The sequence below is a fragment of the Fusarium pseudograminearum genome, chromosome 1 (genome assembly GCF_000303195.2).
Source record: "Fusarium pseudograminearum CS3096 chromosome 1, whole genome shotgun sequence".
Lineage (NCBI taxonomy): Eukaryota > Fungi > Ascomycota > Sordariomycetes > Hypocreales > Nectriaceae > Fusarium > Fusarium pseudograminearum.
In genome coordinates, this window is record NC_031951.1 from 5,300,826 (window position 1) to 5,327,798 (window position 26,973).

General features: G+C 49.1%; 7 protein-coding genes across 7 annotated transcripts, besides 3 other annotated features; 3 read left to right on the forward strand and 4 right to left on the reverse strand.

Annotated features, from left to right (window-relative positions):
- Positions 1 to 17: part of a microsatellite that runs on past the window's edge.
- Positions 18 to 2,763: 2,746 nt separating this feature from the next.
- Positions 2,764 to 3,594, forward strand: FPSE_07001 (uncharacterized protein; the record flags this gene model as incomplete). Its single annotated transcript, XM_009260119.1, has 1 exon — positions 2,764 to 3,594. One exon carries the CDS (start codon positions 2,764 to 2,766, stop codon positions 3,592 to 3,594), a length of 831 nt encoding a protein of 276 aa, XP_009258394.1.
- Positions 3,595 to 4,165: 571 nt separating this feature from the next.
- Positions 4,166 to 5,036, reverse strand: FPSE_07000 (uncharacterized protein; the record flags this gene model as incomplete). Its single annotated transcript, XM_009260118.1, has 3 exons — positions 4,166 to 4,354; positions 4,411 to 4,542; positions 4,923 to 5,036. 3 exons carry the CDS (start codon positions 5,034 to 5,036, stop codon positions 4,166 to 4,168), a joined length of 435 nt encoding a protein of 144 aa, XP_009258393.1.
- Positions 5,037 to 5,194: 158 nt separating this feature from the next.
- Positions 5,195 to 5,620, reverse strand: FPSE_06999 (uncharacterized protein; the record flags this gene model as incomplete). The annotated part of the gene is made up of 2 exons (XM_009260117.1): positions 5,195 to 5,226; positions 5,323 to 5,620. 2 exons carry the CDS (start codon positions 5,618 to 5,620, stop codon positions 5,195 to 5,197), a joined length of 330 nt encoding a protein of 109 aa, XP_009258392.1.
- A 6,800-nt stretch (positions 5,621 to 12,420) lies between these two features.
- Positions 12,421 to 12,501: a repeat region.
- Positions 12,502 to 13,368: 867 nt separating this feature from the next.
- Positions 13,369 to 15,914, forward strand: FPSE_06998 (uncharacterized protein; the record flags this gene model as incomplete). Its single annotated transcript, XM_009260116.1, has 3 exons — positions 13,369 to 13,728; positions 13,775 to 15,221; positions 15,577 to 15,914. The coding sequence occupies 3 exons, from the start codon at positions 13,369 to 13,371 to the stop codon at positions 15,912 to 15,914; spliced, it is 2,145 nt and encodes a 714-aa protein (XP_009258391.1).
- Positions 15,915 to 16,738: 824 nt separating this feature from the next.
- On the forward strand, positions 16,739 to 17,937 carry FPSE_06997 (uncharacterized protein; the record flags this gene model as incomplete). Its single annotated transcript, XM_009260115.1, has 2 exons — positions 16,739 to 16,946; positions 17,000 to 17,937. The coding sequence occupies 2 exons, from the start codon at positions 16,739 to 16,741 to the stop codon at positions 17,935 to 17,937; spliced, it is 1,146 nt and encodes a 381-aa protein (XP_009258390.1).
- Positions 17,938 to 18,151: 214 nt separating this feature from the next.
- Positions 18,152 to 19,287, reverse strand: FPSE_06996 (uncharacterized protein; the record flags this gene model as incomplete). The annotated part of the gene is made up of 3 exons (XM_009260114.1): positions 18,152 to 18,896; positions 18,945 to 19,194; positions 19,251 to 19,287. 3 exons carry the CDS (start codon positions 19,285 to 19,287, stop codon positions 18,152 to 18,154), a joined length of 1,032 nt encoding a protein of 343 aa, XP_009258389.1.
- A 2,497-nt stretch (positions 19,288 to 21,784) lies between these two features.
- FPSE_06995 (uncharacterized protein) lies at positions 21,785 to 26,617 on the reverse strand (the record flags this gene model as incomplete). Its single annotated transcript, XM_009260113.1, has 2 exons — positions 21,785 to 22,000; positions 22,049 to 26,617. 2 exons carry the CDS (start codon positions 26,615 to 26,617, stop codon positions 21,785 to 21,787), a joined length of 4,785 nt encoding a protein of 1,594 aa, XP_009258388.1.
- Positions 26,431 to 26,453: a microsatellite.
- Positions 26,618 to 26,973: the final 356 nt, after the last annotated feature.

Here is a 26,973-nt window from a genome sequence, read left to right on the forward strand (position 1 = left end):
GTAGATGGCAGATAGATCCTTGTATGCAGGTTGGAACTCGAGTTGTATGTGATGAAGGAGATGTATGTGATGAAGGAGATGTAGAAAGAAATGAACTTGGGAAGGAGGAAACGACTCCTTATATGCAAATATTTTTTAAGCTGTGCCCTAATGGTGGGCCTCATGATTCAACACAGCCGACTGAGTCACGAAGATATCGTGAAAAGTAAAGGCCGTGGTACACCATAAGAGAGGCGATTCTGAGCTTGTGGTGTTTTGGTTGAGGTCCGAACACGGAGATAGCATTTTAAACCTAACGCCACTTGCTATGAAATGACGAATAAAAGTGGGATAAATGTCAAAAGAGATCACCGAGCAGAAATTTGTGAGTCTCAATCGTTATATGGTTTTCGGATCGGGGATGTTTGGGTGTTTGGGTGTTAGGGACACCATGTAGACTTGGAATACGTATCATGCAACACGAAATCATGACATCTACATTGATTATTGGCACAGGAACTATGATGATAGGCGCAGAAAGGCATAGCAAGCAGAGCAGACTGGTCGAAAGGTCTGGTAAGGATACTCTGTCGATGCATCTACATGCACAAAGGAATGATATTGGGTCCGGCATATGAGTATCATGCCAATTTTGATGATTCGAAAGTTTGGAAATAAGGTTCATGGGATATAAGTTAAGCTCTCTTTTCTCCTCAACACAGAGCACCTGCGTAGGATATCGGAGGACATTTGACCAAGTAATGAACAAAAGTTCTCAAAACTATCATGGGTACCTTGGTAGTCATGACAGGAGCTTATCATGAGATCAAATACGATCGTGTACCAAGAACAATGGCTTTGCATATAACATCGTACTGGATTAACTTTATCCAGAGCTTTCCAAAGCTATCTAGAGCTTCGTAGAATTGACTCTAGGCTACTTAGATATTCCCATCCTATGTCATTGGCTGAAGGAATGATTACGAGCCTCAATATTTTATAAACTCTGATTTGCGGACCACCTCCGTCTGGTTAAAAGCCTTTGTTGGTATCATACACGCGTACTCACTCACCTCATATGGCGCAATGAATCATCTCACATGTATTAAGCCATCGCTTCCATCTGTTCAATCGGATCCCGAGTTGGAGTCACCTGTCTACTTGGTTGAGTATCTACCCCCAGGGGTAATCTCATTTAGCTTCGGCACAGAACACATTGGAAGCATGCATAGAAGGACCAGATCACCAGCGAGCGAACAAAGTTTAACTGCCGCGTAAGTTTCAAGGCAGCCGACCGGTCATGTGACTGCTCAATCATCTGAAATTCATCTCATATCCCAAGACACCAAAACTCAAAAGGTACCTGCGCTCAAACACAACTGCCAACATCGCGAGTTCGAAACGCAACCACATCACCCTTTTTCTATTCCAAATCAACTTCAAATTCACACATATTTATAATAAATAAACCCCCAAAAAAGGGGGCCCAATTACAGAGCTGCTTGGTTGCCTATTGGGCGGAGAAACTCCCCTGCGTCTATGCGCTACGCTGCCCAGTGCCGTACTGCTTGGTAAGGGGTTCCTGAACACTGGCAACTCTGGAGCATCCCAAGTACCCGGAGGTGTGGAATGTCCGAAGCGAATCTCCGACCGCCAGACCACCAGGCTGCTCTGCGTTGTTAAGGATAGAGATGCGTTCACGGTTGATATAGCTTTGGCAGAGTAGCGGCGGTTAGGCAGCTGGCAGCTGGCAGACGGCCAGTGGTTTTAGAGGCACCAAAAATTTGGGCTAGTAGGATTTCCGAGGTCTTAAAAATGGAGGGATGTGTCTTCGACTTCAAATAGAGGCTCTCACCTGAATTATCGTCGAGTGTCATCCAACATTCAGGGGTATAGTGTTCAGCTTGACTACAATATGTACCCGAGAATGCGACACCACATGAGTACATAAACGAGCATACAACACACTCTCGGGATTTAAACATATATTAACTTGATTACAAATATGTAGCTGCGAATCGTGCACTCTATGCCACGTATTCTTTACAATGTGGTAGTCCAATGACCAGATGGAATAAGTGACCCCTGAGTTTATGATAGCCACGTGTGAAAGTCACCCACGCTTACATATAACCATATTATCTGGTTCGTTAGATTACCTCCATAGGATTATAATATATCCAGCCACTGATAACGAGGCCTGCGTAGTAATCTTCCTTGACATGATGTTGAGTTGGCGTGTGGATTGGCCAAGCTAATCGAGGAGAGGCACACAGATCTCAATACTCCTCATAAGCAACCTTTGCGAGAAGCAAAAAATGAACACAAAATGTCTGCTCCTCTCTGCACTGCCTCATCACTGTTCAATCGGCTCAAATTGTTCATGCCCTGGCTTTCACCCCCTCTTCCTCGCCCATTGTGCTCGTGACAAAGAATAGACTAAATCCCCACAAAGCAGCTTTGTGAATAGCAAGAGTGTTCATCCAGTCTTTTTTATCCGTTTGTAGAACATTGCTTTGCATATAGATACTCCGTTATGCTGTGAACAATAGCCCCCTCGTTTGTTCACCTCCGTTTGTAGGTCACCCCTCTCATCCTCATGGAAGCAACTGATAAATAAATTCATCCAATTGCCCATGGAATCAGATTTTATTTCCTTAATCACATACGACAACTTCCAATCAGACTCAATCAAAAGCATTTCTCCATTTGAGCTTAAACACCATACATCTTTCTACTGTCATGAAAGTTACCACGACTATTCTCGAAACACCACCGCCCAGAATGTTGTCCTACTCGTGCAACCCCCCAGCATCTCCTCCCTCTGGCAAGCCCGCCTCTTGGACATGGCGATGCCGCCACTGCAATTCGACCTGGAGGCTCGCCGTCACCCGACGCTGTCTCCGCTGCCTCAAGACCAAGACCGTTGGTGGTATCAACATGATCGGTCATTCTCGCACAAGCCTGGAAAGACGCCGACATAGCATTAAGAAGCATCGCGGCACCCGACCAGCTGAGAACCACGACTACGACTACTGGACCGTCCACAACGACTGGCGACGTTTCCGCTCCGCATACAATGCCAACCCCGAAGAATGGAAACAACAGAACAAGAAGGATCTCGCTGGCCTGAGAGGCGAGAAGCGTCGGGTCATGAAGGCGCAGATTGAGACCAAGCGACGTACCGAAATCACACAGCAGCGCCTGGAGCGAATGATGAGCAACACACACAACTGTGAGATCGACTGCGACTACCCAAGCCAATGTCACTCGGAGAGATTCGAGGCCTTCATGAACAGACCCGACGATGTGATCGCTGGCACAATGGCCATGGGAATTCCGGTGTATGGCGAAGATGGCGAGGATGTCGGCAAACTTCCTCTGTGCGGCCTTGTCCCAGGATTCGATCAAGAAACCACAGACCCAGAAGATCTTGACAACGAAGATGAGATCCTTGCCGCCTATGAAGACGATGAAAAAGACGACTGGTTCGCAACATCCCAGATTTCTCCCGACAGTAGTGACGAGGACGAAGGGGGACAAGGAGAGGAGCGTGACGATGAAGGCGAAGAAGGCAAGGACGAGGACGACAATGAAGACACCGCGGACTGGTGACTTTAGTATGCATGGAATGTTGCAAAGGAGATGAATGGCGAATTGGGAGCATATAACGATTGACATTTTGGAAGCGGCTGCATCTGCATCTGCATAATGAGGGGAGATTATAGCTTCATTTCAGTTACCTGCGTATACAGACATAATATGAAAACACTTCTCGGCGACCAACCAGGAACTCGTATTTTCCGTGTCTACCTAATCCTGTCCATCAGCACAGCGGCTTCGTGTCGCATCCCGTACCAGACACCCGAGGTGAAAACACAGCTGTTGTACACCGCTCACGCAGTAAAAATAGCACATGGCGTTTCGTCATAATGAGAACCCTCTCGTCGTTGCACCGGCTTTCTCGAGCCGACGCGAGAGCTCGTCGTGTGCCTCTTTCAAAAGCGCAGGCATCTTCAGCCAAAAAAAAATATTCAAGCTGTGGTCGTGCGGACGTCCGCTCATTCTTGCGACGCGGCGCCACCGTCGAATTCGAATTTATGCATTACCGTCCCATAAACTAGTATACCACAAGACCCAAGGAAGCAGAAAAAGCAAAACTAAACCCCGATAGGAGACCTGTTCTTTAACCCTCGAGCGCCTTGGCCTTCTTCTTCTGCTCAACCTTGAGCAGCAGAGCGCGGTTGATGTGTGGCAACACACCACCATAGGCGATTGTCGCACGAATCAGAGTGTCGAGCTCCTCATCACCACGAATGGCAAGCTGAAGGTGGCGGGGTGTGATACGCTTGACCTTGAGGTCCTTGGCAGCATTCTGTGAAAGTCAGCATCAAAACTAGGCAACAGTAGACTGATCGGGAATGAACTTACGCCTGCCAGCTCCAGAACTTCAGCAGTCAGGTACTCGAGTACGGCAGTGACGTAGACAGCAGCCTTGGCTCCTACACGCATCTTTTGCTGGGTGTTCTGCTTGAGGAAACGCTTGACACGACCGCAAGGAAACTGAAAAAGAACAATGTTAGTTGGATTTTGGACAGATCAGCAGTCTCCGGATGAGCTCTGCTTTCCGAGCCGTCTTTGCATGCGCATTCCGTCTTGTCCCGCATTGCCCCATCATGAATCCAAGTCAGGTCGGTAGTCGTCCAAGAATATCGGTGAAACTGATGCAAAGTCGTCGCCCCGGCCAAAACGCGCGGGTGGGTTGAAACAAATGATGCGCTGTCATTTTGGGAAAAGGTTTTCTTTGTCGTGCGGAGATGGTCGACGCGTCGGAGGTATATCATGGAACTTGGAAATACATGGGATGCGGGACATGGATTGCGCGCAAATCGGTGGACAAAGCGAGCTCATGGTACCCTGCTAGCTCTCGAGTCGAAACTCACCTGAAGACCAGCACGAGCAGAGTGACTCTGCTGCTTCTTGTTGGCGCCCTCAGTACCGCTCGTCTTGCCGCCGGAGCTCTTTCCGCCAGAAGATTTTCCCTTTCCACCAGGCATTGTCGATGTAGTCGCGTTAAAAAAGTCGTAAGATAAAAGTATCAAAAATCTGAGGATGAGTGTCCAAGGACTCGAACGCGGTAGCCGATATGTCGAATAATCGATTGATGTTGTTGATGATAAAAAACGCGGGATCGAGGAATCGAAGTGGCAGAAATTTAGTGGGTGTGATGGATTCGGTGGTGCGGTGCTGATGTACTGCAGCTAGGTTGTTCCTTCAGGCAGACAAACAGGCTGGGCTCTAGCAAGAACGACCTGATTGATCTGTTGGTTTGGTGGTACGTACATGGTAGCTTTGGCTTTTTGCCCGCAGCTGAGAGCTGCAAGATCCGAAGTACATCCGGGCGAGAAGCTGGGCCACCAAAGGCTGTGGGAGAGAAGAGGCTCGAGATATCGCATCCACTGAAACATGGGGTTGAGGGCCTCAAAGTCTTTCTGGGGGACAAATGAGATAGAACAGAGGGTGCAGATTTGAGGAAGACTTCTTCCAAGTTTCCAGAGGTAGTGGTGAAGGAGCTGTGTTGATACTCACTCGAGCTCATTTCATCTCTGTTTGCTGTCATGCCAGCAACGGCTTGCCGCATATTGATGGCTCTGTCTTACCTAGACATGATTGATTGCCTTGCTGATCAGATAGAATGTATCAGAATTTCTTCCGATACAGAGGCGTCAACTTTGCGGTTTGTAGCAAGCTTGAGCATCTTGATATATGCTTGAGGGCATCGTTGTTGGCATTGAACAGTTGAAACCAAGGCTCGGCCTGGAGATGATCATGTCCCGCTGTGGCTAAATGTGGCGGCCATGGCTGTTGTTAGCCGAGCATTTGCCCGCAATATCTCGACCAATCACGTTGCATCTAGCAGTTAACCTACAGCACTTGCATCTTCAAGGCAGTTGCATTAGATGATGGGATTTATATTCGTCGATTTATCTAGATTATGAGATATGGCCTAAGTAATTTGAACAAATACTTATCAGTAGATTTACCTCATACTAACCCTCAGAGCATTAGATGAGATAACCACTAGATGTGAGAGGCTACATAAATTATTAGATCAACTTATGCTATTTAGGCCGTGCGTCTCAAGCTGCTTATTTTTGTCTCCCAAGACTTGGAGGGTTTCGAGATGTGATGCAAGAACGATGAATTCAATGACATGTATCGTGCCTAATATCCTCTATTTTATTTTAACAACTGATATTGCAATAGGAGTCTGTAAGCGAATCACTATGTCTGTCCAAATTCTCGATTAAAGTACATGAATGGTACTACGGCCCATGCATCAAGTCTTGTGTAAGTCCAAACTAAACCACTAATTGTTACAGTTCATCGCTTCTTTGTAACTCATCATGATCGAACAGCTACTAGCAAGATGTAGTTTAGTCTCGGGATTATATCTTATATCTTGATTCACCCCTTTTTGTCGTTGTGAGTCGCCTGTCATGTCATCGGGTGTTCTTCCGAGCTACTTGGTACAAATTACCAACTTAAATGAAGCCATTCAACGTTGGAAGTTGCCTAGCATACAGTTCTAGAGCAGCATACAGAAGAATAACTTGGGAAATAGACAGGCAGAAGTTGAAGAATACGTGAACTGCGCAGCGGACCTCTGCGCCAATACAGTCAACGCAACACTCTTGAATTTCTTCAACACTCCTGATCACCACAAACCTACTATCCAAGCTTTCGGTACTAGGAAAAGAAACGTAGCAGAAAGTTGGTTTATTAGCCGAACTCGCCTCTTTCGGGAAATCAGTATTTTTGGGTGAATGAAGTACACACCCAGAGTGACAAAGGTCGAGGACTTCTATGGACACAACGTATCAAACACAAACATAATTGCTATCAGAGACTTGCGATATTGAACTAAAATGTGGTACAAGCTATTCTGACTGTCTCTCGAGTTGGGTGTGCTCGGTGGATAGAACTTCAACGGATTGTGAGGCATGCATTTTATTATAGCTGTGATTTACGTTAATCGAACACAAATAGAGATCAAGACAACAAAGAACACTGTTATCATCATCGATTTTTGGTCGCAAATAAACTCGAATTAAATTTGGAGATGGTAGGTGTTCTCGAGCTGTACGTAGAGAGGTGGTCAGGGGAAATCGCGGCTCAACAACGAAGACTGGATGATGATTGACTGTATAGTCTTGTTCAGGGCAACATTTAAAAGCTTATGATGTAATAGGGAACAAATGAAGAATTATGTCATGATCCAGATCATGATTCTTACTATTGCATGCTTCCAATAAGGGATGCTGGTTGATGGTTGATGCTGATCTCTCGGACTCAAGGGTAGCCCAAGGTGAAAATGAGTTGTTCAAGCGAGGAAGACTTCCAGGTCCAATCATATTGATAACATCGTACTCGCATATCCTCTCGCCGCAGTTCTTAACTGTACCGAGTAGTTTATCAATAAAACAGGACCGCCTCCTGGCGATCCAGAGTATCAGAAATGCTGATCGAAGCACAAGAGACGAAATTAGTATATCAGTTTACGCTATCTAGATCATGCTCTTGGGTTGTTTGTTCCTATATCCTAAAGTTCAGAGGTCAACTTTTCTATTACCTATTGGGTAGTCAATATGTTCCAACTTGACTTGATAGCAGAAAAGGTCTAACCCTTGTAGTAGTCTATTCACTTAATCGGACTCTTCAGAGTCGCCGAAAACTCGACTCAATACCGGGTATCTGCTGAACACAAGCATGCTATTAACGTTCAGCATCCTTGATGTAGGATTCGAGAGGCTTTTGCATCCCTGCTCTGATTGTCAATCAACTCCAGCTGGAAATGACCTCTCACATTTAACCCAGGTGAATCAGACGCCGTTGGGAATGAGTCCACCGCACAGTGTTTGTCGGAAAGACTTCCCAAACGCCGTTTGGGTGTTGTAACCCCTGGTTTTGCGTGAACCGGTGACAACTGTCTGTGAGGTTGTGGCTCGCTGCCTCGTGGTTGGATCGGTGTCAGCTGTTTCCGAAGGGGCAATGTTGCTTGACGAGGCTCGACAATACCTCTAAAAGAGACGAGACGTCCTGTATGGCCGAAGTCGCATTCACTAGCTCGAACTGCAGCTGCAGCTGTGCCTGTACCTGTAATAGCTGCAGGCAAGAGGCGAGGGCGGAGGCCTGCATGACGGATGCCGATGGACTGGCACTTTGGTAATGATTACCATTCTATGGGTCGTTGGCTATTAGATGTTACCTCGTGTTGGTGCCTGATCTCCATTTAGGTCATCAAATCATATCTGCTTGTTTGTGTCTTTCGAGGTAGTGTCTATGGTGGCAATATCATGGAACAGAGCCGTGAGGTTCATGGAAGAGAAATGGGGCGTCACTGCGGCTGACGGCGATCCCCCACCAACCCAAGCTTAGTAGTATGCACGTTTAGTTGATGGCTACATGCGAATAAGACATCAATTTACGGTTCGTGATGTAGGTTTCTGATATTTGAGACAAGAAAATACTGTAGCTGGGCCAACTTGCGACCTGTGGGTGTCGTAAAAGACGGTCTCATGACTGTGTTTATTCATGTGAATCAGGTTCCAGTGAGACACGTGCTTCTATAAATGGTTGCAACCAAAAAGGGTGGACATCTTGACAAGCAAGAGAAAGGTGAAAGACACAGAGAGAGAGAGTTGTGGTGAAGCAATTGTGCATCTCGCCAGTAATGCAATGCCGCAAGGATTCATCAACATCCATATCCATATGCATGTCCGTAGATCGGTGAGCAAACACATGTCAACAGAGACCGGGGAGCAGATCCGTCTGCCGGAGCTTCTAGAGCATTTTGACGAGTTTCTTTCATCTTATTTTTTTTTTGGCCAGGGGTGGAGAGAACATGGCCGCGTGATCTATGAGCCGCCATCTCCGGGGGTGATGACAAGCGAGCGACGGCGAGATGAGGCTAAGCTGGGATGTTCGCTTGGCTTAGGCGTTCTTCGGTTCCTCAGACCTCAGGGATTACGTTGATTCAGTTCAACAGGATCCTCTCACTTTCTCTCACCTCTTTCCTCTTGCCTTGGATTGGTCTTGTTTTCTTTCTATTGTTAGCGAGGCGAAATAAGTGAAAAAAGAATGCGCTAGTAGGCCTTCTCGAATATTTAAATGACTTGAGAAAATTAAGAAACACGAGGCGAGTCGGACGAAACGAGCCGAGCAAGAGAGAGAGAGGAAAAAAGGAGAGGAGGGTCAGAAGATGAAGGCGACATGCTTCACCTACCAGTCAAGAGTCTTGGACAAGGGAATTCTGCGACATAGGACATGAGCCTCATTAGAATGAGATCCACCAGGGACTGATATACTGAGTATCGGACTGACGGAGGAGTTACTGGACGTTGTCGTGAGCCGAACAGCAACAGTAACAGACAGCAATAACAATAACAACCCCTCAGCTCAAATTTCCAGGGACCCGGGTCCCCTCGTTTCTTATCCAGGGGCTTACGGATACAAATACAGTACTTTGTACATACGGTCAACGAACGGCGACCCAGAGACTGGGGAGTCCCCTGAGATCAGGCAGGCCAGACCAGGCCCCCTGATATCGGCCCAGGTGGGCGGGTTAGGATGACCCTGGCTTCGTCATGGTGGACAAAGCAGTTTCTCTGGGTTCTGGAAAAGCAAAAGGGGCTTTGCTCGAGGACATGGAGTTGTCAGTGACTAACGTTGCCGTTGCGGCAATGTAATGACGTGGATATACAGCAAGCTGAGAGAAATGGCGTCTCCTAGGCGATGTTTGTTGATAAACGGCGGGCACTTTAATGATTCCTTTTTTCTTGTCTGTCTGTCCTTTCGAGCAAAGTTTATTGCTAACGTTAGTCGTTAGGCGGGTTTAGTGTCTAGAACCTCACACTGTAGACCTTGTACTCTCCACTGCATCCATTGATTAGGTGGCTTCCCGCCCGACGGGCCGTTGACATGTACTGCGGTAGTTGAACCAAATCTCATGACAAGAAGATTTATTCTTATGAAGTCGGATCAGTTCCGGTCTGCGCGCAAAAAGGTAAAGTCATGCTGTTTAATTTCACTTGGGCTCATCTCCTGTGCCTGCTACACAGCCGCTCGGATGCCAATACCACGTCGTCAGTGTTGAAGACGTTGGGATGATCAAAGTGTCAAATTATCATGGATGCTAATTATAAAGTCGGTGCCAAAAAGAAAGCCCCAAAAAGGCTTGTCAACAAAGAGCCGCAGATGAACTGAGGCACGTGGCTTGAGATCATAGTTCATGAGCATCTCGAAATACATGCTAACCGACTGTCAAATCTCGCATGAATGTACAGTCTAATTGAAGCCTCGCAAATCTTCTTGGCAGCTCTCCTGGGGAACGATACGACACGATGGGTCATCTCGCAACCCAAGCTCAGTGCTACATAGCACCATGCAGAACCGGTACGCAGGTTTAAATGCGAGACAAAAAAGCAATCATGGCCATGTCAGTCCGAGCGCGAACACGACAGCAGGTTCAGTTCATGTGAGGTCTTTGTCTTTGTCTTTGTCTTTGTGATCACCTAGCACAACACGATATATGGTAACCTACGCTATGGCATCGGGTCCGTACAGTCGCCGCCAGTCTCTACTGTATCTTTACTAGCATCATCCGGGGAGGTGAAGCCGGGTCATGTCATAAAAGGGGCGTTGGAGCTAAACAAGACGAAGTAATTACTTTTCCATCGTGCGTACGTACTGTACTGTGCAGTAGACAAACCAAACTCCAAGATGATACGCCGGTTAGGGGACGATACCGACGGCCAAGATTTTCCGGCGGTAATGACAATCGACTCCCTTTGATCTATTCTAGACTACCCCTTGGGCATTGCAATCAAAGTATTGGAACAGTGCTACACAATAGTGCAGGTAAGCTGAAAGGGTTCGAGGTTGTGCTCCAAGGCTGGCTACTTTGATTATACACAGCATGTTCAATTCTAAATTGAATAACGATACAATGCACTGAGTCAAAAGTAGGTTTCATGCATCCCATCGAGTCAGGTTGTCACTGAGAGTCAGTTATTGAACCCAAAAGTAGAAGTAAAGTGTGACGATAAAGGCTTGAATTGTAGTAACGTGCACTGCATAAGGATGCCCACCAAAACTTGATTCGAATGCATGTAATACCAGATCTGGATGCAGAGTGATATGCACAACATAAATTCGCTAGATAGCAATCCTTTGGCCAGAAGATAAACATGATGGTAACGACAACAAACACAACAATTGGCGTGTCTGCGTGCCCAATGTTATGCGGTCCACTGAACTAAACTCGAGCGCTGGACCCAGCCCAGGTAGATGACGTTGCTGATTTCGCACTGTTGTTGTATTGTCCATATCTGCCACAGTTGAATCTGTAGCTCTTAAGTTGTCCAGTGAATATATATCAACTGCCATTATGAGATCTTGATTCGATAACCCTTCTAGAAAGATGCCGACATTGACGTCCAGTACAGTCAGCCTCTTTAAGAAAAAGGCTGACAATGCCAAGTAAAGAAAGAGGTGGCTTGTGAACTTGCGGTAGAGACTCGACAGGCCAGGCCAGCCTCCCATCGTCACTTTTTTCACAAGCCCCCACATTGAGCTAGAGAATTGGGAAATGCATTTATTTTTATTTTTTAGCATGAAGCCTAATGCTAAGTAAGCACAGTACTGTAATGCATAAGTAAATGATGAATAGCATATAGCAATTCATTGTGAAATCAAGAGGCAAACTCATAGCATTATATACTTTATGACGATGCTGGCTGTATATCTCAATATGCCCGGGCATTCAATCTCAAGCTTTCAAGGGCATCTCAGGGGGTCATGGTGATCCACAGTGGGCTTCCCAGCAGGAGGTAATTGAACAGCGCTGAAGACCCCACCAATTTACGCCATGAGTACCTCTGGCGAGTGGCTTGTCACAGTGCAGACACTGTCAGGACCCTCCATCTCATCATCTCTCATGGGTCCCAGGCTCTTGGAGGATCAGAAAAGTTGGCTGCTCGAGGCATGAGAGACAAAATTAGTGAGTTATGCTTTCTGTATCTGGGGGTGATTCATGAGACCGATTATTTTGCCATCTTGAACTTGAAAAGTCATCTTTTCTGTTCCCCTCCCTAGCAAGACCAGACCAGAACAAGGCAAGGTCAAGACAAGACAGGAGGGAAAAATTAAGGACCTCCACTCCTACCTGGACACACCAAAGATCAAGAACAGAGCCAGTAGCCAGGACAGAAGAGCAGCAAGAGAAAAAAAAAAGGCACAACGTAACGAGAAAGCGCTGTCACCTCCCCAACCACAAACCCATCCATCCACCTTCTCTTCAAACCCCCGTCTCCCGTCTCCCGTCCGCCGTTTTCCCGTTCCATCCAGATCATCACGGACATTTACTGGGACTTGTTCCATCTTCTTTTTCTTCTCTCCTTCCCCCTCTACCTCTTCTACAACCCCCTTTCCTCAATCCTTCTTCTTCCCCTCTCCTCCTCCCAATTTTTTGTCGACTTCCTCCCAGTCACAGTCACTTTAACCCTCTTCTCTCTCTCCCTACATTTGATTACATACTCTCCTCCGTAGTTCGCAATTCTGGTTCGTCCAGAGCTTCAGCCCTTACGTCGACGAAAATCCATCCACGACTTTTTGCAACCAACGAGAGACGAGTTTGCCGCGCAAATCCCAATCCACTCCCCTTTTCGCAACGCAACACTATTTTATTCTTCAACAGCATTCTGAAATACCTTGTTACTTGGAGACGTCGCTGTTTCCTGGAACATTTCGCTGTCGTTTTGGCTGCACTACTTGCCGAACTACGAGTCAAAAAGTAGCCTCTGACGTTGCTCCGCCACTTTCGCTGGAATCCTGAAATTGACAGGACAGGACTTGACTTGAAAAAAGGCCTCCTTCGCTGTGCTGGCTACATTCTCGCCCGCTTGCCACTACAGGTTCACGACTTCAGAACTGCCATCGCCGCCCGCTTTGGTTGCCTAGCGACAACCTTGCAACAGACACCTTATAAACAGCACAAACGTTTTTAGTCGAGTGGACTCAGCTGCAAATCTTGTGTTTGACATAGCTGAACTTTTGAGCCTCCTCATTCAAGTCCGTGGCTGCGTCTTGTGCTTCATCTCTTAGCTACACCGCTTACGACCGAAACGAACATCGGACCCCGATCGACGATTTTGATGCCGCATCATTAGCTTTTCATTTATTACGCATCTGATATCTTTTGCGACGCGCATCTCTACCTACGCCAACGTAAATCTTGCGTGGCCCATTACAAAATCCATCAATACACTGGTATAGTCGACTGCTGGGTAGAAGCAGCAGCTCCTTGCCAAACTGGATCCAATCATCACAATGTCGCAACAACCGCACGACATGAGCTACCTTGACTATGGTGCCTCTAACAACCGTTCCCCGAACTCGAGACAGAACTATGCTACCGCTGGTGGCTTCTCTGCTGGACTCTCACTACCCCGCCAAGCCCAACGCCCATTTGACGCTCCTCTAGGCTCATCTGCGCTATACCCTGCCGACAGAATCGCAAGTGGATACAACCATCGAGGTATGGACAACATGGCCGGTGGTATGCAGGGCTATATGCTGGACAACGGCCAGGCTTGGAACTACAACACAAATGGCGTCGCCACTGTCAACGGAGCCGTAAACGGCCCTGGCCGACAGCGAAACGTGAATCGCCGAGCTGCTCTCCCTCAGGTATGTTGCTACGACAGAATGACAGGATCAAACTGACAGAAGACAGACATGGACCGATCACAGTGGACTTGGCATCCACGGCAGCCACGGTGGTATGCAGGGCTACCAAGGCGGAATGAACAACAGCATGTCAAACGGTAACCTCCGTGTTGAGCACCCAGGATCCCACGGATCTCCCACAGATCTCCGATCAAACACCTCCGATGCCGACCAGCTCATTCCCACTGCTATTGTTATCAAGAACATTCCCTTTGCAGTTCGCAAGGAGACCCTGGCTTCCATCATGCTCGAGATGCACCTTCCTCAGCCATATGCCTTCAACTACCACTTCGACAACGGTGTTTTCCGTGGCTTGGCTTTCGCCAACTTCCAGTCCGCCGAGGACACTCGCATGGTAATTGAAGCCATGAACGGAATGGATGTCCACGGTCGCAAACTGCGTGTTGAATACAAGAAGATGCTCCCCGAAGCTGAGCGAGAGAGAATCGAACGTGAAAAGCGAGAGCGCCGTGGTCAGCTCGAGGAGCAGCACAGGGCTCCTATGCTTCACCAGCAAAGCTCCATTCAGTCCCTTGGTAGCCTTTCTCAGTCTCAGGCCCGAGGACCTTCGCACCTCGGTATGCTCGATGCATCCCGCGTTCAGTCCCCCTCAATCAGCATGCCAGGAGACGTCGATCTGAACGACCCCCAGACCCTCGAGTTCTACACTGAGCTGGTTATGTTCCGCCGTGATGACTCTCGTGAGGTTCTTGTCTTCCCCCCCGGTATCGCCCCTGAGCACCGCCGATCCATCCACATCCTTGCTCACAACATGGGTCTCGAGCACCAGTCCATGGGTGAGGCCGAGTCCCGACAGCTTACTGTGCTCAAGAGACAGCAGCCATCGCCCACTACCAACATTCACAGTCAGCCGGCTACCAGCCTTGACATGCACAAGCGTGGTCTTAGCCGTGCTGCTACATTTGACTTTGCTGCGGATCGAGAGACGAGAGCTGCTAGCAGCAACTACTCCCATGCCATGGGTCGACAAGGCCCCACCCTTGAGCTTCCCGGAAGCCCCGATGGAAACAGTATTCCCAACAACCTGCGAGCCGCTAAGAGCTTTGCCGATCTCCGATCTTTCACCCCCAGCCCTTCGCAGGCCTCTTCCAGCTACCTCGCGCCTGCTGGTATGAACAACATGGGTGGCGGCGCCAACGCTCGCTTCAATGACTACATTGGTGGGACTATGTCACCTTCCGGTCACGGCAGCAGTGGTACTCCCGGTCCTAAGAATGACCAGGCTCTTCTCAACAGCCTCAACAACATGAACCTGGGATACGATTCCAGCGCCATGCAGAGCCAGGCACGAAGCACCCCTGGCGCCATCGGCAGCCAGCGCCCTGGTAACAGCTCTAAGGGAGCTCCTGAGCGTCAGCCCCGAGGACCCGAGCTCGAGTTCAACTCTGGATTTGCCGGACGACGTGCTAACGGCCACGCCACTCGCGGCAGCGGTATGTCGAACGAAGTGGAACGATTGAACATGGACTAATTTGGAGACAGACTCGTCGGATAATGGAGCTCGTGTTGGCTCAAGCTCCACCAACGCCTCGCGATATCACTGAGTGTGAGCGTTCGCTGACCCCTGGCGGGCCAAGCCTAGAGCGACGTTGAAGCCAGTCGCCGGCTACAATCGCGCGTTGATTAACGACAACGAAAACGACGCATCTCATTTTTTACATCGCATTTGCTATTACGACTTGTAATATTTACATACCTGGGGAAGTGATGGCAAGATTCTGCCTTGCCCTGTCTTGTTAAACCCCATTGCATATAGTTTACGTGGGAATGGTTTTATGACTTTTGAAGATTGTTGGGGACGAGAGTGGCCCATGAGTGTGGCCGACTTGATGACAGCTACCGATGAGAGAGTATGGGATAGGATATCTGGATACACAATGTTTTCAACACACCTGGGCAACCAAACATGGAAGGTCACGAACCGCTTGGCAACACGCACCGCACAAACTGGAATACCCTCGCCTGTACCCCGACAAGACCTACGACCACTACCTGACGATTATGACGCTTTTACGACGTTACGTCTAGACAGCTATACTGGCTTCTCCTCATCAGGCTGTGTACATCGCCAGCGATGGGAGGAGTTGCCTCGGCGACTACAACCTACTACTATACCCACCAAATAATTTCTGTCTAGGCGCTGCTCCTGGCATGACCGCGACGATGAAGACGATATGGAGACGCCCGAGTCCGGCTATTGGACTCTAGGGCACGCAAGTGGCGGCTGACGTTGGAGTGAAGGCCGCGTTGGAATGGAAAAGAAAAAAGTTACAATATCTGGTTCTGCATTGCTTGATTTGATTGATTTAGTTGATGGTTCTGTTACAGTTTGTGTTTTCTTGTAAGCCTAGTTGGCCGGAGTGATGGGCCTCTGGCACCGTTCGATTAATTCTGGATTTGCCTGGTAGCGATGTTGCGAAGAGCGCTCCGGAGGTGAGGATGAGGGTGCGTGTATGGTATAGCGAGTATAGTAGGTGTTGTAAACACGAATAAGAGGATGATCAGTGAGACCAGAGAAAACAAGTGACGTGCTTATGTATGTGTGCATTTATCATGTATACGTGTTTGCTGTATCATGTTGGTATCATGTCAGTATCATGGTAAATGGCTTCTGCCTGAGGCTATCTTTTGTCCATTTGTTTTATAGGCACCTGCTAGTCATGTATCTCTTTCCTCTAGTTATCTATGTTTCTCTCTTCTATCTACGTGTTAATACGAGAAAACTCAGTCTGCATGATCCTACAACTTGTCGTCTTGATTATTAAGACATTTCTTCAACGTCCGGCATTAATACCTGAAACGATCTAGTTCCCTTTTCTGATAGGATAACCTCTATCCACCAACGACGACGTCATCTCCACTTGTAAGAGCATTGACTGAGAGTTAACGTTGACGTTGACGTCGATTCCATTCACTGCTATTTATTCTCTTCCTTTCTTCTCTATTCATCATGACTAGTTTCATCTCCTCTTATCTACCCTTTGGAAAACCAGAAACTGCAGCAAACATGGCGACTCCTGAGACCAACAAGCAATGGACCACCGGCCAGGATGGACTCGACAAGCTTCAGTTTGGAGAGGGAAAGGTCCCACAGCCCAAGGACGGAGAGGTTCTTGTCAAGATTCATGCCGTTGGCTTGAATTATCGTGATACCGAAGGTATGTTGTTGATGGCTTTTGCGAGAGAGACATCGTTAGGCTAATTGCACAAGTCATCAATGGCGATTACAACCACCACGCCTCTGTCCAGGACACTGAAGCTTTGGTTCCCTGCTCCGACATGTGCGGTACTGTCATTCAGAGCTCTTCTCCCAAGCTCAAGACTGGCACTCGCGTCATGTCCATCTTCAACCAGACCCATCTCACCGGCCAAGTTGTCGAACGCGACATGGCCTCCGGTCTCGGCCTGCCTCTGCCCGGTGTTTTGACAGAGTACCGCTGCTTCTCCGCCGACAGTCTCGTTACCGTCCCGGATTATCTTTCTGACGAAGAAGCCGCCTGTCTTCCCATCGCAGCCGTCACGGCCTGGATGTGCATCAACGGCATGCGACCCCTAGGCCAGCCCGCCGACGGCGGCAAGAAGAAGGAGTCGGTTCTGCTCCAGGGTACGGGCGGTGTCGCCATCGCTGGTCTCCAGATCGCAAAGGCGGCCGGTCTCAACGTCATCATTACTTCATCGTCCGACGACAAGCTCGAGCGCGCAAAGAAGGACCTCGGCGCCGACACGGGCATCAACTACCGCACGCACTGGGAGTGGCAGGATCCCGTCATGGAAGCCACCGGTGGCCGCGGCGCCGACATCATTTTTGAGACGGGCGGTGCGCGCACGCTGCGCAAGTCGTTTGACTCTGTTGCTTTTGGCGGTTTGATCAACTGCGTTGGTTATCTGTCCGGCAAGGAGGAGGAGCAGGACACTGGCGGCAAGGTTGGTGTCAATGTGCTTGCTCTGCGGAGGAACGTTACGCTCAAGGGTATCTTGAATGGTCCTAAGGATCGGTTTGAGGAGATGGTTTCTTTCTACGAGAAGCACGCTATTCATCCTGTTATTTGCAAGACTTTTGGGTTTGAAGAGGCGAACAAGGCGCTTGAGTATTTGACCAGTGGACAGCACTTTGGAAAGGTTGTTGTCAAGATCTCCAAGAGCGGATAGATGAGATATAGACACGTATCTAAGACGATAAACGAATGAACATAAACTGCGTATATTTGAACTCATGAGTGAAATTAGTTTGCAGCACTGCTTGACGTGACCTAGTATCAGGCACTGGTACGACATATCTTGACTTAAAAGACGTATATTGGGTTGTATATCAAGATACCCATTCATGACCTCCCTGTCACGTATATACAAAGAATGGTTATTATTACAAAGTCTTTGGAACAGTCCGGACGTTAGAATCGATCAGGTCCAACCTGTTGACCAACGGCGCAAACACGAAATCCTGAATAGGCTTGAGTACAAGAATAGCCTGATTAATACGCCACCCAAGTAAAGGAACCAGAGCTCCAATAAAAGCATCTGTAAGAAAATGATTCGCAGTTGCAACTATCGTGACGATCATAGCAGCAGGCCACAGAGGAGCGAGTATGCGCATGAAGCGATGCGGAGAAAAGCGACATATGCACACAGCGAAGAAGAGTGATGTTCCAAAATGTAAACTCGGCATCGCAGCGATGGTCAACTGGAAGCTATTGTTGTTCCAGACGTTGAAGTTACTAGCTTTACTGTGTAAAACATCGACAAAGCCGTACTCGGGAGGGAGTAAGCGAGGAGGTGAACAGCGCCAGAGGGTAACGATGACAAAAGCGATTGCATTATCGACTGCGATTGTGCGACGGATTCGTTGAAATGTCGAAGGGGGGAGATAAGTGTAGATGTATATAAGAAAGAGTATACCAACGCTGATGTGGGAGTAGTAGATCTTGGCGAGGATGGACATGAGCCAAGGTTGTTCGGACATCATGTATGTCTGGAAGTTATGCTCTATATCGAGACCGAAGAAGGATTCAAGGCGGAGGATTTGAAGAGCGTGATCTCTTGCGCGGTCGAAGATGTCTTTGTTACCAGTGATTGTTCTGGCTGAGAAAGCTCGAAGGCCTTGGTATATCCTACACTAGGTTAGTAACTCGAATATAGTATTTGATTGCAATACGCACCAGTATGTCAAATTCCAGTACCAAATCTCGATTAGAAAAGGAAAAGTGTTGAAGAAACGTGAAAGAAGAACAAAGAACAAGTTGGGGGCTTTGCGTGCCGGTCGTTCGTTTTGCAGTAGAGCTGGCTTCAGGGTCGGCGAATCGATGTATCGTTGGCCAGTCTCGACATCTTCTGGAGATTCATTGTATGATACTTGGGTATTTTTTCGTCTGTTGATGAGACAGCCTGCAGTGAAGGCGAGGACAATGACTATTACGGGACATTAGACACAGGGAAGTGATGATTTTGATTGGGACTTGGCTTACACACTGGCTCTACCACATTCTTTGAAGCTGTGACCATTTTCGTGAATAAGATTCGAGCTTGAAAAACAAAAGAATGCCAAGAATAGGATATCGAACTGTATATATAAAGTGCAGTCTAGAGAATGTGGTTCAAAACAATCCGACCGTCTCGCCACTCAGACCAGAAAGAAAGGGACGAAAGTGAGGGACGAAAGAACGATAAAGAAATGAGAGGGAGACAGATATACATAGTAATAGTCCATCCATACATATCCACGGTTACACCCACTACTCACCAAGTCAGCTCGGGTAGACAAAACAGGGAAATCAGGCACGAGACGTAGCAATTCATGACGGGAAAGGCTTGCCATCGGAGAATAACTAGCCGCTCTGACAATGCAGGAGCTGGCTATCAATGTTACACAACCTTGCAGGTATCTATTGTATGCTCAGTACAGAGTACATGTCAGGAGATTCCATGTACACCAAGATCTTGGCGAGGGTCGGGTACTACGGACATACCAAGGGTCTTAGCTTCCTGTCTAGCAGAGGCCATCGGACTATGCTATCATCTATTGGATTATGAAACATAGTATGACATGGAAATTAGTATATACTTCTATCTATAGCATATCAGTACTTGTCTCTGTTCTCTTAGCATAGGCTCACCTCAGCCGTCGATCATATACATATAATGCAGGATGTCACTTCAAAACCAATTACAAACCTACGATATGAAAAGTGCAATAAGCTTAACTCTCGTGCTCGTTACCGTTTTCGCCTCGACATGGTTCCCCAGCGAATCAACGCTGCAGCGGCACAAATCACTGCAATCAGGCGAGACTTGGACTTGGAGGGTTACATACACTGTTGCTAAAAACATGGAAATACACACTGTTGTGTGAACCTGGCGATAAATCATTGGGTAAAACAATTATGTGTGACGCTTGTGTTGTAGTACATACATCCTCAACTTGAGGTTGAGGCTTGATAGAGTTTCCTAAGAGCGTTTATCTTCAACGCTTAACACCAACCAACGACTCAATAAATCATATACATCTCTCCTACACGCAAAAAAAAGAATGCACCCCTCTAAAAAATCGCAAAAAGAAAGGTCTCGGAGGGAGTCGAACCCTCGCTGGCGGAATCAGAATCCGCAGTCATAACCGTTAGACCACGAAACCTGTGAATTCTTAGTCTCACGCTTCTAACGATGAGTTCTAATTCGGTGACAAACGATTATGACTTTGCAACCTATATTCGATTGACTCAAGATGGCGAAACAGTCATAACCGTGAGTCATTGAGCTTCATGGTTTTGACCTATATCTATAGGCTCAGGATTATCTTGATGACAATAATCTGAGACCTTGGTGAAAGATATTATCGAGCGCTATACCAGGGTGCTTAATTCAAGACGAGTTTTAATCCGGCGGTTCGGGTTCGATTTTGACTCCGGCACCAAGAGTCTAATCCCACGCTCCGAACTCCGGAGTGCGCGGGCACGGTGACAAGGTTTATCGAGATCAGATACAAGGTATGATCCATGATAGAAACCTCGGCGTGGAGAATAAGACTGGGTAGCTTTGGTGTTGAGCCTCGGTCTGGGATATCTGTTAATGATATGACATGGTATGAGTTTTCAGATCGAATGTGTCTCCATTCATACTCCATTCATGACAAGATATGAGACGACATATGTGCAATAGCATATGCTTCTTCATCAACAACATGTGTTATTCAAAATACAATTAGCCCCATACACTGAAGTAGCATGTTACCAGTCTATTTGATAATAGCTTCGAGTCGAGTCGAGAGACTCGAGGACTCGGTATCAGACACTGTCACACGAGAAACCGCTTTGACTTCAACTTTAACTCTGCCCCTTATTCTAGGGCTGAAATAACACGCAGCCAAAAAGCTTGTCTGACATGACATTTGATGCTCATTTGCTTAAACATGTATCCATTAACATCCGTGGCTTCCGAAGTGGCTTGGGAAATGTTCAGGGGATGCCATTCTATGAGGCTCTTGAACATGAAAGTAATATCGACAGCAGTTCAACTGAACGTTAGTCACAAATTTGACATCTCAGACACCACATCTCGTAGCAACTCATACATTAATTACCAAAAACTAAATCAGAAAGAAACATGTCTGTTCCCTCTGTGTCCTCCGCAAACACTCCATCCCCATCCTCCCCTTCTCCGGGGTATCATAGCATCCCAAATGAGAAAACAAGTTGCACCAAAGTTCCGATACCTCCAATGCCTTCGCAAATAACATGATACCAAATCGCATCGCGAGAAACATGCCACGACACCATAAAACATCATCATCTTCCTAATAATGAACATGCATGTCTTTTTCACCAATCGTGAAACGTTTTGAAATGCTCCCATGTGAAATCATATCCCTCAGCGTGATGTACACTGTCGCAGACGCAATCTCTAGCCCACGACAAAGCGCCATGTTTCCATGGTCTATCTCGTCAGACAAGAATTTGGTCGTCAGCAGGACTTCCTCCATTTTTTTATGCCAGACAACGGCGTTCGATTACTCGTAGCGTCTCGGGGCGCCACAGATGTCAAGCACACGTTCAGATGTTCGGACAATCCAGTCGAGCTTGGCTCTCTCGAGGTTGGCGAGGAAGGGATCCGTAGGGAAACCGTCCTGGATGCCGCCGATGAGAGGCTGAATACGTCCAATAAGGAGCTGCATAGCCGAAGTCGTGCTCTTGATAATGTCGCGAGCACCGGATTGATCCCATTCCTGTAATGAATTAGTTATGTTCATGTGGGTAGGTAGGTTTTAACTTACAAAGGTGGGAAGGGCCTCCGCAAACGCATTCAGGGCCATTTCGATCCATTCAACTTCCTCCTTGAGACGAGCGTTTGGCTTCAGGTTCTTGGAGATGGTGGCAATCACAACAAGAAGAATCAGGAGAGGCATGTTCTCAAACTTCTTGGGGGGGAAGCGACTGAGGCAGCGACGGAAAATCTCTTCCTCGCGACCACTCTGGATCCACTGGATCATGGCATCCTGGTAACGGCCCTCCTGAATAGCCTGCTCGACAATTCTGATGCGTTGCATCAAGTCATGGTCCGCTTCAGGCTCAGTCTGGTTACGCTGGCTAGCGTAGGCACCAGCAAGGGCACCAACGCTCGCAGTAGGAGCGACGTAGTCCGAAGCCTGTTGGGAGGCCTGGGGGCTGTTCACATGCTGAGAACCACGAGTGTACTGGGGGCTACCAATGAACTGTTGAGCTTGGCTGGCCGCCTGACTGGGGTGGTAGCTACCGGTGAGGCTTCCCTGAGGTTGATGATGGCTGGAGGTGGCATATCCGTGGTGTGGGATAGGTTGACCGGGGCCAGCATTCTGAGGGATTCCAGAAAGCTCATGGACAGGTTGTTGCTTGAACTTGAGGAACTCTGCGTGAAGCGCCGCCTGAGATGCAGCCATGGTCTCGACAATTCCAGAGAGATGGGTGATGTGAGACGTGAGCTGGTCGATCTTGACACTGTCGGCGGCATGCTGAGACTTCATGTACTCAAACTGGTCATGGTACTGTTGATGTAGTTCGCCAGCAATACGCTGCGACGCCTGAGTTGCAATGTTAGTGAAGGCAGGGGTAAGTCGCTGAGTCAGTGTTGCGACAACTTCCTGCTGGACACTAGTGGCAACATTGTTTCCAACTCGTTCCGACATAGTCTTGACAAAATCGCCAGAGCGCAGGGACCTGTTGAGCGCGTGAGGAAGGGAGCTCTGGATCTCCTTTTGCACACAGGAAGCGAGGTGAGGCTGCAGCTTGTTATCGAGAAGATCGGTAACAGCGGCACCGGCCTTGTCTCCAATGGCGGGGATAACGAGCTCAGTGAACTGGTGGTGGATAAGAGCCTCCAGGACCTTCTGAGTGTTTTCGTTCAGCACCTCCGAAACCATATCAAGGAGTTTGAGTTGGTGTTGGTTGAAATTCTCGTCCCGAACACGGATATCGTCATCAATCTTGCCATGAAGGTTCTTGAAAGACGACTTGAGCGTCTCGCCAACGCTCAGGTTCAGGCGGCCCTCAAGCCCAGAGATGGCAGCATCGAGTGCCTCAGAAGAGACAGCAGGCGTAGCAGTGTTGTTTGCGCCCTTGGCATCCTTATTGCCAGCACGAGGTGTGGCCCCGTTGGTGGCAACATCACCCTGGTTCGCTGCGTTCTTCTTCTTTCGTGACTTTCGCTCCGGCTTCTCAGACTGGGACTCCTTGGCGGACTGGATGGGCGTTTCAGCCTCCTTTGGCTCACTCTTTGCCTTGGCTTGGACAGCCGGTTCGGGTCCACGCTGAACAGACTCGGTCTGAGATCCGGGGGTGGGTGCTGCGTTCTCCTTGTTGGATCCACGGTTGACAACACGAACGGCGGGCTCTCCGTTGCTGGCCGGAGTTGGGGCCTCGGCAGGCTGGGGAGCCTTGAGCTTAGACACGGTGACAACGTTTTGGGCGACGGCATCAACTGCATCGAGGACCTTGTTGTCCTTGGACCATCCGAGCTCGGTCTGCTTGACAAGAAGGCAAGCAACGCCCTTGGAGTGCATGGCATACAGCTCAAAGAGTGTGGGCTCGTCAAGATCCTGGACCATAGCAGGTGTGCCAAGAATGTCAAGACTTCGTAGAATACCCCGGTTAGCGAACGAGTACTCTCGCACACCACTAATGACAGCGGTACTATCCGGCTGCGGGATGGAGGAGTCTTGAGCAACAAGTCGCTGGATGTACTCGGCCTGGGATACGCTCTTGAGGTTATACTTAGGTGCCGACAAGTGCGCAAAGTAGATCGAGTTTCGGGTGGGGTGGCCAATGACAATCATGCCAGTGGCGGAGTGGTACATGACACTACAGACGGCGTCCGACTCCTTGCTGTGGGGTAGGTTGAACTCCTGCACGGGCTTGCCGAGAGCAAGATCCCAAAGCTGCAGGGTGTGGTTCTGCTTCATTCCAACAATCATGTATCGGAGAGCACATCGCTTCTGGTAGGGTCGCTGCTTGTCGAGGAGCAGGACCGAAGTGGGCCAGGCCTTCTCACCCTCAGGAGTGGTGGCAAGAGTCATCAAAGGCTCCTTGACCTCGAGAGAGGTCTGCGCAGGGATAGGAGCACGTGGGTCAGAACCCTCCTTGACGGCGGTCAGGTCTCGAACATCCCAGAACTTGACCCGACCAGACTTATCAAGAGAGACGATGACAGAGTCGTCCTGACTGAAGGTGAAGTCCTTGCCGGCCTTACCAGTGTTGATCTTCAAGGAGCATTGCTTGGCAAGGGTTTCCGTGTCGACAACACGATCATGGCCTGGCTTGAACAAGTTGTTTTGCAAAATGTAGGAAGGCCAGATGAGGTTGATGGACTTTCCGCGGCCAACGGCAAAGTACTCGGGGTGGACTGTGGAAGTGCGAGCGCGGGTCTTGAGAACACCGCCAGGGGCGTCACCCTCCTGGGAGCTCATGGGAGGCAGAGCGAAGCCGTACTGCTCCATATGAGTATCCTCGATGTGATCCTTCTCGCCATCGCGAATCTGAACCCAGTAGACGGTACCACTGATGCCAGTGCCGATAATGGCCTCGCGATGAGCGCCTTCGTGATCGGTGGGCGTAACAGACATGGCGACATTGAAAATGCGATCCTTGGTGTCGGTAAAGATCTTGGCATCCTTACCATCCTCCTGTCGGATGACACGGAGACCTCCTTGCTTGGACATACCGTAGGCCATGTAGTTCTCTGTGGCAGTGTACAGGTTGCGATCGATCTGGTCGAAGTCCTTCTTGAGTCGAGCGATATCCATGATGGTCTCGTCGCGGAACTGAGGTCGCGGTTCGGTTCCCTCTTCCTGAAGCGTAATGGAGATCCACGGCTTCATTGGGAAGTTGAAGACCTTGACGGGAGGAGTCTCCTTTTCCTCAATGACGACAATCTCGTCCTGGTCGGCACTCTCCCAGCTCTCGGCGACACCCTGAGCAGCTTCGTCAACAATCTCACGAACAGTCTCGGCAACCTCGGCTGAAAGGGCGGCCTCAAGAACACCTTCGTTGTCGCTGCGGTCGAGCTCAGCCTGAATGGCCTGAGCGGCATGTTGAACACTGTCCTCGAATTCCTTCTCAGACTTTGCATTGCGCATTTCGTTCAAGCCCTGGGCAATTTCAGCCTGGGCCCGTTCGTACTCAGCGCGCTCAAGTGCCTCGGTGGCGTCATGATCAGCCTGCTCAGCAATGTCCTCAACTGCCTCCGCAACCGTCGACTTGGACGCGGAATTATGGTGCTCGAATTCGGAGACGGGGGGTGTGCCCTGCTTCACGGATTGGTGAGACTGAATAGACGCAGTTCGAGTTGCTTTGCGACGGATCTGGTGAGGCGAAGTTTGGTAAACAGCTCGTTCACTGCCAGCGCCGACGGAATGGTCGTGGCGGTGGGAGTGATGAGAATGGTGGGAGTGGTGCGAAGCAGCGGGCGAGTCCTTCTTAAGGATCTGGAAAGGCAGACCACTAGGTGACTGCGCAGCGTGACCGTGACTCTGGCTCTGAGGAGAAGACTGAGCAAGGTTTCCCAGCAGCTGCTGGAAAAGAGCTGATGCATCGGCCTGGCTTTCCTGAGAGGGATAGTACGAGTCGGAAGCATTGGAAGGCGCATGGGAGCCGGCGTACGAATCGGTTTGGCGGTGCTGGTGGTTGGAGAACTGGCCGCTGTGCGAATGCTGGTGCTGACCGTACTGCTGCTGAAAAACACCCGAGTAGCGGGCAGTTTCGGGGGGCGCATTTCCAGGAGATTGAGGGGTAAGGTTCGTCGAACGTGAACCCTCGCTCAGAATGGAATGCTGCTGGTCACCTTGGCTAGGTTTAGGGCGGTTGAGCAGGTTGAGCAAGTAGGAGCGGGTATCAGCAGGAGGCGAACCGTTGCCAAAAGGCTGCTGGGGGTGGGCCTGCTGCTGTTGATGCTTCTGCTCCTCAGGCTCATTGGCGCCGCGCATAAGAGCAGCCAAGAGACCAGTGGGATCAGCGGAAGAGGGTGAGGGCTGGTGAATCTGAGCCGGGAGAGGGCTCTGAATGATTCCGCGACCCTGCTGAGCATGCTGCTGGAACTGATTGAACTGATGCATGTCAGGCGACATCTGCTGGTGGCGCTGCTGGGGAGAGTGCTCCTGTTGCTGCAGTTCCTGAGGCTGCTGGACGGGCTGCTGCTGTTGCTGCTGCTGCGGGTTGTGACCGTGAGCGCGAGCTTGCGCAGCCTGACTCTGCAGCTGGGAGCCACCTGAGCCACTGAACTTGAGAAGGTTCAGCAGGTTAGCAGTGCGATCAGTGTTGCTCGCATTGTTGTTTGCCGGTGGGGTGGGAGCCGGAGGCATGTCGAGATTATCCATGGCAACAGCCTAGGAAGGGGGGAGGTAGCGGTTGCGGACTCGAAAAGAGCTCCCGCTTGATTTTGGGGGTTTATTTGAATCTGAGAGTGATTCAGAGACGAAGAGGAAAGGCGGCGAAAGGGAAGCGGAGGCGGAACGAAAGCAAAGCAAACGGGCCGATCAGATTCCGATGAGAACGCCAAGAGGAAAGGATGAAATGAGATGAAGAGGTGAAAAAAAGAGAGAAAATAGGATGATAGAATTGAAAGGGCGGGAAAGCAGATGCGATTCTATTATTATTTTTGGCTCTTTGGATTCTCCTCTTCAATGATGAGGCGAAGGTAGGTTTGGGTGGTGGTTGACCTGAGAGGGAGAGG